Genomic DNA, 14,541 nt, shown 5'->3' on the forward strand with positions numbered 1-14,541 from the left:
GCACGCAAGAAAAATGAAAAAACGCGTAAAAAGAATATGAAAACAAGAAAAAAAACCATTTGTGAGTAGAGTAACATTGGTCCGACAGACAACAGAAAAATGACTTATAATTCAAATTTTTAATATTAAAACTCATTAAAATAGAAAACCTAAATTAACAAAACCAGGTAGGTCAAAAAAAGCCGGAGAAGAAAAGACGAAAGATTATATTAAATGAAATAATGAGAACCGAAACGGATGGATGAGAAGAGAGTGAAGGAATAACGGAAATAATTCATAATGTTCGCATCGTCTCAATTATTCTTCTCTCTTTGCATTTCGCATTGACTTCTGGATGTGAGTTTTCATCATACTCTCTATTTCGATTGGATTCGGAAAGAATACGTTGAGTTTTGATTCTTTCTTATGAAAATTGGAGTTGTCTCCTTGTTTTTGTGCTTGATGACGAGCGAAGAGTGCATTTTGAAAATTAGTTGAATTTTTGAACTCTGGTTTTTAAATTAAGATTATTAGGTTCAAATGTTCAACTTTTTGTTAATTCCAAAAAACATTCAAATTCCAGAAAATGTAAACCTCGATCAACCTATGCTCAAAACTTTTTATTACCTCTGCAACATCACGATTTTTGCACTATTCTAGTATAGAATAGTTGTCCGGAATGTGATTACAATGCTTTCATCGCTTTCCTTATCGCCATTTTTTTGTTATCACGTTTTTCGGTGCATTTCACTTGCTACTCTAGAAATTAGAAAATATGATCTTAAGACTTTTTGGTAGAATTTTGATTTCCACTGTATTGATTTTGATATCAGTTAAAAATGTTTATGCAGATGCTGACAGTAAGTTTTATAGATTTCAATTTACTTCACAAATTTTAAAATTTCAGATTGCAACTCCAGAAATATAAACTTTTCAACTCCTGTAGGAATACTGCCATACGGATACAAAGATCTTGTTAAAATACCTGCAGGAACCACTTGTTCTTATAATGTTCGTTCCTGCAAGATGATGTTTCTGAACTTTATAATTTTCAGTTTTCAATTCCATATGGTTATGTGCTCGAGCTACAAACGGATTACTACATTGCCCAACAAGACCAAATCGTAGTCACCAACAGCTTGGGTAGTCAAATAATGTAATTACATGTCCATATTTTGAAATTATAATTTTTTATAATTAGTTACAATGACTACGGAGGACTTGCTGAAAGTTTCTATTGGTGTACAGCTGGCACCTGTCAAATTCAGGTGGAAAGTGTTGCTAAAGCGTCATTCATGACTTATTATTGGTATAGATCTTGTAAGTTTTTTTCTTATGTCATCAGTTATAGCAGAATAAAATTTCAGTATCAGCCTACACGGCCATCAACAAAAATACGGGTGATTATTTCAAACTTTCCGATATAGGGTCTACTCAATTTCTCAAGTTTTACGGATCTCAGGTAACCTATTGTATTTAAAAAATTTATCAGTTTTAGTAACATCAGACTTCCAGGTTATATTCACACTTGCCCAGAACACACAGACAGATTCTCTCGAGAATCTGGGCAACTATTACGTATACAACGGCTCCGATATTAAGACATCCGCTCTGATAGGAACTTTAGACGAATTGAAGACTAAGAACTTGTATTGTCCATTCAACTTCGTTTCAATCGTCAATTTTTATGTTGGATATGGCTCGAACGCTTACATTATTGCTAATGATGCATCGGGTAGCATATTAAATGGGTTTTTTTGTAATCTGAATATTCCAGCTATCTCTAACAACTATTCCTTTGTTGTGACCACACCGGAAACCATGACGTCACATGGGTTCTCGGATTACTGGCCAGAAGAAGCTGCGGTTACATTTGCATGCCCTGAATGCAATCAGTTTTATATTACTCGGTTGATGTTTGACATGGTATTATCAGCCACCGGATATGTTGCATTTCAAGGGCAAACACCGTCCCAAGGGTATTTGAAAAGGATAATGACGTGGCAGTGAGTTGTTTGGAAGTTTGGAGACTTGATATACTAAGAAAATGGTTTCATTTCAGAGTGCCACAATTCTCACAGAATCAACTGCCACAACTGATCCCCACTAACAAATTCACGATGTACTTTTACAAAGCAAACCTCACAATTCAGTTGTACAGTGGAAATAATTTTGATGGATGGGAAAAGCCATTTGATGGAAGAAAGGGGTTGATTACTTCTGCAACTGTTTGGGATAACTTACTTGACAGCGGAAATTTTTCTTATACCTTTGGTATGGCTGATCAACTCTTCCAATTCCATCTGAACATGAGCAATATGGATTTTGGTGGGGCGCCGACAGACAGGGTTAATCTTCTGATAGGAATGACGAATGGAGATAGCTCAGTGAACTATAGGTATGGATTTTTTTAAATTGTGACTGCCAACTTCTGCCCTTATTACAGCTACCCTGGAGCCAATGTAACTAATGTCACATCCATTGGAAATTACATGTCTATTTCTTCCAACTTCTCAATGTTCACTAAAACAGTGGTGCCATTTGAAATACAACAAATAACAGTGACTACTACAACTGCTACTACAATGGAAGCAACTACAACATCAACTGCTAACCCGAGTTCCAGCACCACTATTACCTCGGCCGCCACGACTACTGCTACAACTTCTACACCTACAGTAACCACTCAAAGTACATCAACATCTTCTACCACTATACCAACCACAACTAGTGGTGGAGGCTCTTGGAAATTTGTGATATGTTTTATTACTGGTATTTTATGGATTTTGAAATAGATGAAAAGTTTAAAAAACTAATTTCTATTCAGTTTTTCAAAATTGTGAGAGATCTTAACTCATGTCAGCCCCAGAATCTAGGGCGACCTCGTTAGATAACTATCTCTACTGGCTTTCCTCAGTTTTCCGTTTCCCGTATCCATCGGGTCAGTTTCTTTCCTTTTGTTCGATTCAATATGAAATTCATCCTTTTTTCTTTTATTTTGCTAACATGCTTGGTTGACTTAGTATACAGTGTATGCAAAGCAGGTTAGTTCTCATATTTTTTTCTAATCCAACCCCCGCACTGTTTACAGAAGATTACTGTCCCGATGGATGGAATGTGTTAAGAAAAGCAGATGATACCCCACAGACTTGCGATGCGATGGGTGGAGTGAAATGTCAGAAGCCGTTTTCATGTGTTCATTCGAGATGTGGGATGGATTTCTGTTGTGCCCATACTTGTAAGATATATCTGCTTGTAGCGAGATATTGAGTTTTGTTTTGTTTTGTTTCAGACAAAATCGAACAGTGGAAACGTCAACAAGAAATTGAAGCCGATATAAAGGAGGCAGAGTTGGAGGACGAGGAGCTATGAAAATCCTTTTTTTTTGTTGCATTTTTCCCACGTTAGCTTTATATCAAATTGTTTTTTTTTCGATTTCTTCAGATAAATAATTTTGTGGAAGTTTTTTACAATGGGCAATGTTGCAAAAGAAGGACAAACGGATTTATTTACACTTGAGTGCCCATCAAAAATCTGATTGACTTGATTTGGATTTGATGGGTTTTTTGGATTTTTTATGTTCTTATAGGGTAATTCAGGTCATGTAAAAATCACGAACGGTGAAAAATGTTTTTTTAACATAATTTTTTCCTTTTTTTACAGTTTTTTACACAAGCAAGTCGGAAAATGGGAAAAATGGGAACAATGCTGAAATGCTCGTGTGATGAAGAAAAAATGTGAATGAATAAAAATACAATTTCATGACCTGAATAACCCCATTGTTGATTTACACATTGTTATATTAATAAATTTCCATATTAATCATAAGGAAGAGCTCAGAATAAAATCAACAATTCAAAGATTGTTTGTTATTTCTTTCTCCGCTGAAATTGAAAAATTAAACACCAAACACCTAAAGCCACATGATTATGTTGTTGTTTCAATAATACTCCAGTATTTACTCCAGTATTTTCCAATCCAAAAATAAGTTGGTAGTGATCACCATCAACCAAATGTTGCTTCTCATTAACATGTGGTGTTCACGTCGAAGCCGCAACACATTTGCTTCCCCTCTCTCTCTCTTTGTCACCCATTGATCCCCGCCGACACGCCATATGCAAAAGTGACACATTCTGTCAAGGTTACATTCACACACACACAAATACAAATCCTACGATTCGCCCTCCACAGTTACTCGCCTTTCTTAACCCACCAATTTGTTGGCCATCGCGTGTTGCCTATAGCGTCTGTTTACGTGTTTAGAGGTAGTAGTCGTTTTTTCTTTGCCACTGTGTCACTCTCCTCAACTCCTCCACTCTTTCTACCCGTTCATCATTGGTCTGTCATTCTCTGCGTCTCTTCACTCACACACTATTTCCACCCGTCCGCCACCTGCACCCATACGATGGGCGATTGAAAGGGTGGATGAGAGGGTGACTGACCTAAACCATTAAATCGACACACGCAACACTGTGTGTGGTGTGCCCCCTCACCGTCTCCTCTCTCACAAACAACATATCGATTTCGAAATAGTACGGCAGAGTGAGAGATTTTACGAGAGATGCACATACACACACACAAACAACAAAAGTTTGTTTCGTGGTATTTCGAAAAAGTTGCAATTATTGTTTTTTTCGCTTTATTATTCCTCTGTCTCTCTTCTTTGGTGTCTCCCTCCCTCCCTCCCTCTCCCCTTTCTCATTTGAAAATTTACCCGCCAAAAACCAAACAAATATCCGTTCAAATATCCGTTCAATCCCTAAGGCTGGGAAATGTAAACTCGGTCCAGACACCGCCACCTCTAAATTTTCTCACTTCAAATTTTCTCAAACCCCGTCTATTGTCTTAACTCGACAAAAGTGTTTGCTCGTTTTGTAAAGTATACAGATTTATGTTGTATGATTCATGCACATTGTCTTCAATTCTCTAAAATCAAACAAAAGAAAAAAAAAAACCAAGCAACTTTTTGTGTGATACAGTTTTAGTTTTTACAACAAATTTTCTTTTTTTAAACTTTTCTCCCGTGCTATCCCCGCTCCGTTTCGCATCATTTTCCTTATCTCTTCAAATTTTTCTTATTTGTTGTGTTTTCAGGCAAAAATGCCTCCTTCAATTGATAATGACTTCGACACCCACGAATGGAAGTCCGAATTCGCTTCAACTCAATCGGGACGCAGTTCCCCAAACATCTTTGCGAAGGTTCGCAGAAAGTTGCTGCTGACACCACCAGTCCGAAACGCCAGATCCCCACGGCTTACCGAAGAGGAGTTGGATGCACTCACTGGTGATCTGTAAGTTTTTTCTTACCAGAGAAATCTTTGAAGACGCGACTTTCAAACGATTTATAATTCTGGTAATAGGTACTTCCGACTACGTGAAGCCCGATTCTGCAAACAAAACCGGCTTCTGTGAGTCGAATTATGAGCTCTCACACTTTTCATATGGTTATACCGATTTCGAATTCCATGAAAAAATCAGAACAATACGAAATGTTTGAGAGCTCATAACTTGGCTCGCAAAAACATTTCACCGGTTTTGACTACAGAAATGAACTCCCTGTAGTTGAAAGTACCTATGACCAAATTTATAGAATGTTTAAAAACCGCGTCACCAGAGACTTCCCTTGTTAGTTCAGATTTCTTTTTTCCCGCCATTAGCTGGCCTAGAGCATTATAACATCCGCTGTAGGTTCGGCCACCTTGACAGAACTGTTTGTGTGTATTGCTGCTCTTGTACTTCACACCGTAGAAGCTTTCGACAAATATGTATACACCAATAAGACTCCTTTCCCTTTGTAGAAGAAGAACCCTAGAATATCAAATGACTGGAGCGAACGGAAGAAGGTCATTCGGACTTATTGCCTGTGATTTACCTTCAGTTACTTCTTAGTCTAAGAAATGTATTGCTTCCCCAATTATCTTAAACGGTTCTAAACGGTTCTCCTATTATTATCCACAACCAACTTACATTCCAGGCCATACGCAACCAACTACACATACGCCTATAGCAAAATCTACGACCCATCACTGCCGGACCATTGGGAAGTTCCCAACCTTGCCGGCGGCACCTCGCCCGGCACTCTGGCTCAACAGGAGCACTACTCAGCGGCTAGTCTCAGCAGACAACTTCTCTACATTCTCCGATTCCCAGTGTACCTGATTCTCCACGTCATCACCTACATTCTGGAGGCCTTCTACCACGTCATCAAGATTTCCACCTTCACACTCTGGGATTATTTCTTGTACTTGATCAAGATTGGTGAGTTCTAGAAACTTTGGAATAACTATCAAAGGTTCAAATAATTTTAGTAAAACTCCGCTACGCCAGATACCAAGAAAACCGCTACCGTACCGCACTCATCCGCAACCGTCAAGATCCGTTCCGAGTGAAAGTTGCGAACTTTTTCTACCGTTTCTGTGAGATCATCTGGCTCATTGTCACAACACCGTACAGAATGCTGACGAATGGCAACGGTGGTGTGGAGCAGTATGATTACAAGTCAATCAAGAATCAGCTGGAAACTGAGAGAGCTAGTAGAGTGACAACAAGATCTCAGGCATTGGAGAAGAGTCGTACGTTCGCAGGACTATCTCGTTCACCAGCTCGTCGGGTGACTCCAATCACGACTACAAGCACCATCACTAGAATCACTGCCAAAGTATTCTCCAGTTCTCCATTTGGTGCAGGTGAAAGCTCTTCGGGTACCGGAACTCCAACTGTTATCACAACCAGAACCATCAAGGAACGATCCGTAACCCCCAGATTCAAAAGTACACGTGGAATACTCAAAACGGATGGACTTCAGAAGGCGTTCGACACTCCGGAAATCGATACTTCACTCTCCCAATATGGACTTCGCAGCAGAGCAAGCCACGTGCATACCCCCGAACCAACTTTTGATATCGGAGATCTTGCTGCCACTTCAACTCCATTAATCCCAAGAGGTATCAACAAGTTGGATTACATCTGGGAGACTAGAGACGAAAAGAGAAGCACCCTACAGACTTTGTTGTCGTGGATTGGATACATCATCTTGTTTCCCTTCTATGCTGCAAGACACATCTGGTACACAATTTTCGACTATGGAAAGAGTGCCTACATGAAGGTGACCAACTATCAGCAGATGCCAATGGAAGCAATTCATGTCAGGTAAGACTATCAGTATTTTGCATATTTGCAAACCGGGCTCGCTCAAAACTCAATATTCTGAGCGGACAAATATACCAAAATATAGATCCCGGCAAGTTCTATGCCCGTGACCTACTACGGGCCAAATGGCAAGTTGTTTATATGCCACGGGCCGGGAAAAAGTGCCTGAAAAGTTCAAAAAACCTTTCTAACCCAGCCCGTGGTACATTAACGAATCCGGTTCGTAGTAGGACATAGACAGAGGACTTGCCGAGATCTACATTTTGGTCTATTTTTCAGCTCATAATATTCAGTTTTAAGCGAGTTACGGACCGGCCCGGTTTGCAAGTCGTTTATATGCAAAAATGTCCAAAAAAGCCTTTTTAGCCCAGCCCGCGTTACATTAACAAATAGTCATTTAGATCGTTGTAGGAAACGGGCAAGTATGCTATTTTGCAACAAGAATACTATTTTATTCATTTCAGAGATATCGATGAACCTGCACCAAGCTACGTTGACAACGTCGGAGTCCTCACCACTTCCTGGAGCGCTTCAATCTACAATTTCTTCGCATCCTTCTTCTCAGCCATCAAAGAATCTCACCAAATAGTCTTTGCTATGCTAACCGGCGCTGTTCAAGACACGACTTCCTACGTTGGAGGACTCTTCAGCGGTCTGACGAACAAAAACTCCTCAAAGTTCAACTGGTGTCAGATTCTCGGACTTCTCCTTGCTCTTCTTCTCGCTCTCTTCCTGTTCGGATTCCTGACATCTGACAACACCGCGATTCGAGTTCAGAAATTGGAAAAAGAGGCGAATGACTCTAAATCTCCGGATGGTGAGCTCCCAGCGGTTCCAGTTTGGTTGAACGGTGTGAACCATGCTAAGCACTACATGTGGATGGCAAAGGAATATGTTTATGATATGGGTAAGTTTAACAAGTTGTTGTACTAGACATATAATCGGATTTTTAGCCTTCGACAGCTACAACGTCATCAAGCCGATTGTCGGAAGAACTGCCACCGCACCAAAGTATGCCTGGGGTCTGCTGGCTAGCGGATGTGGTGCGGTTACCAAATTCCTTGGCTCAGTTGTCACCGGTGCCGAACGTTTCGCCGGAAGCTTGTGGTATTTCTTGACTGGAAACTTTGCCTCCGCTTATGAGTCTATTGGTGGATTTGCCAACGGTGTCTACAACAGCACATCAAATGGAATTGGCTGGATTGGTATGTTCTTAGAAAGGGGGAAATACAAAACACAAATTATTGATTTTTTATTCTGTTTTAGCCAAAAATACAAAGAACTTGGTCGTCGATGGTATTTCCGGAATCTACAATTTCTTCTCCTGGATGTTCACCAGATTGCTAAACTTTTCCACCAACTCACAGACTGCCGTGGTGTCCGCCTTCAAGAGTGCCCGTGATGGATCAGCCAACTTTTTCTGTAAGTGAATAGTCGGCACCGGGACATTTAGCCACCAGACGTTTCGCCACCAGTGATAGGAAAATTTGGAAAGCTCTATAGGAAGAAAACATATCACTAGCTTTTACTAATCAAGATGAACATCCTACGAAGATTGAAAACAACGAAAAAACTTCACTTACAAAGGAATGACCCAGGGCAAAACTGGAGATCCTCTAAGATGTTTCTTTGATTTCTATCTTCGGAGTATATTAATCTAAATTAGCTTAATCAACTTTTCAAATGTTCATATTACTAGTGGCGAAACGTCTGGTGACAAAATGCCCGGTGGCAAAATGTCCCGAAGCCAAATAATCGTCCAACACGTCTATCCCTTTGTTTTCAGACAATTACATCTACACCCCAATTGCTGGTTGCTTCACATATCTCACTGGAAACTATCAAAACCTTTTGAAACCCGTCTGGTCTGCATTGAGATGGACTTACGACTCAACAGTGTTCGTCATCCAGAAAATTGTTGAGTGGGCGTGCTTCCTTGTCACTTACCCAATTGGTTTGATCACTCGCGGATGGGTCAAAATCAGTCAGTACGCTCCAGAAGACGTTGTTCAAGTGATTCCGATCCCCCAAGCTGTCACACCGACTCCCGAGATAGAAATCACAAAAGAGCAACAAGAAGTGAAAATTTTGAAGAAGAAACCAGAAGTTGAAGACGAGGAACAAGAATTAGTGATAATTCCCGCCCCCGCACCTGAGCCCATCCCACTCCCAGTCCCGCCACGGGATCCAGTTGTTATCCATCAGACTAACGTTGTTGAGACTGTTGATAAGGAGGCTATTATTAAGGAGGTGTCAGATAAGGTAATATACTAATCAAGTTATTGATTTTTTTCTGTTCTGTACATACAAAATAAAGATTGTTAAAAGAAACTTTTTAGCTACGCGCCGAGTTGTCCGCCCAGTTATCCGCTCAATTCCAACAAGACCTGACCGAGAAGATTGAGCAGAACTACAACACCATTATTAACAAACTGAAAGTGGAGAACAACAACATGCAGTACGACAACAATCACTTGGAAGCGATCATCCGTCAACTCATCTATGAGTATGATACCGACAAGACTGGCCAAGTGGATTATGCACTGGAGAGCTCGGGTGGAGCTGTCATCTCCACAAGATGCAGTGAAACCTACAAGAGCTACACTAGACTTGAAAAGTTCTGGAATATCCCCATCTACTACCACGAGTACTCCCCAAGAGTTGTCATTCAGGTGAGATATAAGGTTAAAGTGGTTTAATGAATTATTTCAAACATTTTCAGAGAAACTCAAAGTCCCTCTTCCCTGGAGAATGCTGGTGCTTCAAAGATGGCCGCGGTTACATTGCTGTGGAGTTGTCGCACTACATTGACGTCTCTAGCATCAGCTACGAGCACATCGGCAAGGAAGTCGCTCCAGAAGGCAACCGTTCCAGTGCCCCACGCGGAGTTCTTGTCTGGGCATACAAGCAGATTGATGATTTGGAGTCGAGAGTGTTGATTGGTGACTACACCTACGATTTGGACGGACCACCACTTCAATTTTTCTTGGCTAAGGTATGTTTCTTGATTTTTTGTAATTTGGTTTTTCAGGACATGTAAAAGTGTATTTTAATACATATTTTACCTAATTCACGAGTGGTGAAACATGTATTTTTTACAAGTTTTTTCTTCGCTTTTCTATATAAGAACGTTGAAAAATGCAAAAAAATGAGAAAAATGATGTGAACTGAGATCTGTGAAGAATAGTTTTTCGAATAAGGAAAAAATGTATTAAAATACACTTTCACATGACCTGAACAGCCCCATATAAGTATTTCATAAAATATATCGATTTTTCAGCATAAGCCAAACTTCCCGGTCAAGTTCGTCGAGTTGGAGGTGACCAGCAACTACGGTGCTCCATTCACTTGCCTCTATCGACTCCGCGTCCATGGAAAGATGTTGAAAGTGTAAAACAATGATGATTTATGATATAACTCTTATTCACTACTGCCACGACTATTGAACTCTTACTTGTCTTTAACTTTCCAAAAACTTGTTCCCAGAAAAATCCCGAAAATAACTTAATTGTATAGCGTGTGTGTCTTAATCTTTTGTAGAATATCCAACTACAACCGGTCTTTATTAAATTTTAAGTTCATCCTTTTTATCGATTTCTTATTTTTCAAACGCATGTTTTGATCTCAATTATTACAGCTTGTCCGAGCTCTTTTCCGGCAACATAAGGCATTTGTTGAATTCTTTTTCTCTTTTTATATATCCTTTTTATCTAATTCACATAAATTATTTTGTTATTATTCATTTTTGTTATTGTAAGTCACGACAAGTTAACGAACCGTAACCAAAGAATTATCACCAATTATAACGCATTAGCGAAGGAGAGTAAGTGAACAAAAACCATTTTGCTTTTCGCTTTCAAAAAAGCGATTTCTTTGTATTTCTCCCGGAAAACACTATAAATACAACAAGTCATTCAGAATAACTTCATTTTCAGACTCCTGACATCATGGAGTCTCACATTGACACGAAACTCCAGATGTTTAGAATTGTGGCCTATTCTTCCGTGGTGTTCTCTGTAATTGGAGCTGTTTCACTCTGCGTCACGCTTCCTATGATGTTTTCTTACGTTCAAAACACGAAACTTCAAATCTCGAAAGAATTGACGCATTGCAAAGTGAGTTTACACTTTTTTTAGGCACTTTGCTCTGCAAGATTTGTTTTACACTGTTATAATACTAATAATAAATCATTCCAGACATCAGTTCACAATATCTGGTTCGACCTTACTGAATTCAGTGATATTCCACATAACCGAACAGTTCGTGGTGCGTATGCAACTGCTGGCGGAAACTATGGACCCAGGGGTAACGGTGGCGGTGGATATAGAACACCGATGATGAGAGGAGGAAATAATGGAGGCAATCAAAGACCACCGATTGGAGGAATGAGAGGAGGCAATAGGGGGTATGGAAACACTAGACCAGCTTCATTTGTGAACGCGCCAAGAACTTCTGGCGGTAGTTGTAAAGGTTGCTGCAATCCTGGACCACCCGGACCAGCAGGTCGCCCTGGTAAATATGGAAGACCAGGAAAACCGGGAGCACCAGGGAACCCTGGAGCATCTGGAAAATTTGCGTCTGCCCCTTGTCAAGCTTCAACTCCACCGCCATGCCGACCTTGCCCACCAGGACCGTCTGGTCCACCAGGTCCACCAGGACAACCTGGACCTCCAGGAGGAATGGGTCCACCTGCCCTACACTCTTCTCCTGCTCCAGGCCCATCAGGCCCTCCTGGACCACCAGGAATCCCAGGACAACCAGGAACACCCGGAACTCCTGGAGGACCTGGACAACCTGCATCAAGTATGACCACTGGCTCGGCTGGACCAGGACCAATAGGCCCACCTGGCCCCATGGGAGCTCCCGGGCCTGATGGGCAAGGTGGTAGTGCGGGATCAGGACCACCTGGTCCACCGGGACCGCCTGGACCAGCAGGGAGACCAGGAAGCGATGGAAATCCTGGAGGTCCAGGACAACCCGGGACGTCAGGAGGATTTGGGGAGAAAGGAATTTGTCCGAAGTACTGTGCAATCGATGGAGGAATCTTTTTTGAAGATGGAACTCGACGCAGATGAAAATTTGATAATCATTTGGTCCAGTAGCTTTAGATTTTTCCGAATTCGAATAAATTTTTACAACATTTTCGAAATTACTAGTTAGAGCGTTCTTTAGGTGTAACTAATCGGAGAAAACCATCTCTCATATATGAACACGCTAAAATTTTTTATCTTGCCAAACCATCATATTTTATCTAGATAGAACTACCAGTTTACTACTGGCGGATTCGCAAATTCATAACAAACACAGAAGTAGTATAAAAACCTAGAGTGTCAGAAGGAAAATCATTCAACTGGCGTGCTTTGGCATTCTAGAATCACCATGGATTCTCCAACTGATCTTCGTCTGAAAGCGTACCGCCTGATTGCCTATTCGGCAGTCGGTTTCTCCATCACCGCTGCTGTTTCGTTGTGTTTGGTTCTACCACTCATCTTCTCTTATGTGCAAAACACTAAAACTCAATTGCAAAGGGATTCTCTCTACTGCAAGGTTTCTCTCTACAACTCATCTGGAAACAGAATTCTAAACATTTTTTTTTCAGACATCGGTGCAAGATATGTGGTCTGAGATCAACAACGTCCATGAAGTCACTGTAAACAGAACAGTAAGACAGGCTGGATATTCATCTGGAGGTGCTGCTGATGCTGCTCCAGCAGCTGCCGGCGGTGGATGCTCTGGATGCTGCAATCCTGGACCACCAGGATCCGGAGGAGCCCCAGGAAAGCCTGGAAAACCAGGAAAGCCTGGAGCACCAGGAGCACCAGGAGCCCCAGGGAAGGGAGCCGCTGCACCATGTGAGGCCAAGACACCACCACCATGCCAACCATGCCCAGCCGGACCACCCGGACCACCAGGACCAGACGGACCAGCCGGAGAAGCCGGACCAGCAGGAGAGGCCGGAGCCCCAGCTGCACCATCGCCACCAGGACCACCAGGACCAGCCGGACCAGCAGGAGCCCCTGGAAACGATGGAGCTGCCGGAGCACCAGGAGAGGATGGACCAGCCGGAGAAAGCACCTACCCAGAGCCAGCCGCTCCAGGACCAGCCGGACCACCAGGACCTGCAGGACCACCAGGACCAGACGGTGCCAGCCCAACTGCTGCACCAGGAGAGGCCGGACCAAAGGGACCACCAGGACCTGGAGGAGCTCCAGGAGCCGATGGAAACCCAGGACCACCAGGACCAGCTGGAAATCCAGGAGGCGAAGGAGAGAAGGGAATCTGCCCCAAGTACTGCGCCATCGACGGAGGAATCTTCTTCGAGGACGGAACTCGTCGTTAATTTCTTCTCTTTTTTCTTCAACGCAATTGACTTATTTTGTCTTGCCAATAAATATAGAACATTCCAATACATGATCATTTCGAAGTGACCAAGTCTCCGATTTAGGAAACGTCAGTTCTCAAAATAAGGTCACAATGATTCATAAGACTCATTATAACCCACTTGAGCTGAGTACCAAGGACATGACCAGATTTTTGTACATGTTTTCCAATATGTTTTTCTTCCTTATATTCCTTTGTTTAAAATTAGTAACATCTCAATTCTTTGAAGCGGAATCGCCTTGGCAGTTTGCAGGTTGGTTCTTATAACAAATAGCAGATTACAGTTTTATCTTTCTCGTTTTCATTTTTTTAGGATTCGCTGCTGTCAACATACCAGCTACTGAGACCAATGAGATCAATCCATATTTCTCTCAATATTCTCAATTACAACAACAACTACAGTTACAACAACTCCAATCTTCCAATCGATTTGAACAACAACAGCAACATCTCCAGCAGCAATCACTCATCTCATCCCCGCATAACTCTCCACTCTTTCCCAATGCGATACCCATTCCAAAACGTGAGACAGGAAATTCTTTGAATTCTTTGAAAACTGAAAGTGTTGGAAATGAAAAAGAACGGCAACAAGGAGGTGAATAACTGTACTAGCGATTATTTATTTAGTTTTTATTCCCCGCAAATCATTCAATGTTTCAGAACTTCCAGACTTTTCGAGGAGTGGCACTACCTTGGAACATGCTACTTACTTGAGCTTGATCAATGACAAAGAGAATTTTCAGGTGCTGCTCCAAAACAATTAAAATTAAAATTAAATTAATTATGTATGAATTAATCTTTGCTTTTAGGCGTCTGGGTGTGGTTGGGACCTAATCCGACTGCAGTGTCATGATTTATTTGGCTTGTGTAAAGGAGGATGTCGGGATTTCGCAATCGCCATCAACTCTCCTATCCATGACTGCAGGTTGGTGTATTGGTAATCGAATTTGTTAATCTTTTTGTTTAGATGCATCCCATTTGGATATTTGGCGTTGGTGAAGCTGGCCGGACGATGAATCGAAACTCTAATCC

The 14,541-nt window shown here is 41.5% G+C and overlaps 4 protein-coding genes across 4 annotated transcripts; all 4 read left to right on the forward strand.

Moving 5' to 3' along the window:
• Positions 1-754: 754 nt before the first annotated feature.
• Positions 755-3,351, forward strand: GCK72_025734 (uncharacterized protein; the record flags this gene model as incomplete). Its single annotated transcript, XM_003105483.2, has 11 exons — positions 755-839; positions 887-990; positions 1,035-1,135; positions 1,181-1,299; positions 1,347-1,441; positions 1,495-1,714; positions 1,757-1,985; positions 2,042-2,377; positions 2,426-2,751; positions 3,071-3,217; positions 3,272-3,351. 11 exons carry the CDS (start codon positions 755-757, stop codon positions 3,349-3,351), a joined length of 1,842 nt encoding a protein of 613 aa, XP_003105531.2.
• A 1,728-nt stretch (positions 3,352-5,079) lies between these two features.
• Positions 5,080-10,522, forward strand: GCK72_025735 (uncharacterized protein; the record flags this gene model as incomplete). The annotated part of the gene is made up of 10 exons (XM_053736462.1): positions 5,080-5,270; positions 5,954-6,237; positions 6,288-7,128; positions 7,593-8,035; positions 8,082-8,333; positions 8,395-8,550; positions 8,915-9,390; positions 9,468-9,800; positions 9,851-10,123; positions 10,409-10,522. The coding sequence occupies 10 exons, from the start codon at positions 5,080-5,082 to the stop codon at positions 10,520-10,522; spliced, it is 3,363 nt and encodes a 1,120-aa protein (XP_053580028.1).
• Positions 10,523-11,075: 553 nt separating this feature from the next.
• Positions 11,076-12,203, forward strand: GCK72_025736 (uncharacterized protein; the record flags this gene model as incomplete). The annotated part of the gene is made up of 2 exons (XM_003105535.2): positions 11,076-11,243; positions 11,325-12,203. The coding sequence occupies 2 exons, from the start codon at positions 11,076-11,078 to the stop codon at positions 12,201-12,203; spliced, it is 1,047 nt and encodes a 348-aa protein (XP_003105583.2).
• A 1,477-nt stretch (positions 12,204-13,680) lies between these two features.
• Positions 13,681-14,525, forward strand: GCK72_025737 (uncharacterized protein; the record flags this gene model as incomplete). Its single annotated transcript, XM_003105597.2, has 5 exons — positions 13,681-13,762; positions 13,823-14,104; positions 14,170-14,252; positions 14,319-14,434; positions 14,477-14,525. The coding sequence occupies 5 exons, from the start codon at positions 13,681-13,683 to the stop codon at positions 14,523-14,525; spliced, it is 612 nt and encodes a 203-aa protein (XP_003105645.2).
• Between the last annotated feature and the right edge of the window lie 16 nt (positions 14,526-14,541).

The sequence above is a fragment of the Caenorhabditis remanei genome, chromosome X (genome assembly GCF_010183535.1).
Source record: "Caenorhabditis remanei strain PX506 chromosome X, whole genome shotgun sequence".
Lineage (NCBI taxonomy): Eukaryota > Metazoa > Nematoda > Chromadorea > Rhabditida > Rhabditidae > Caenorhabditis > Caenorhabditis remanei.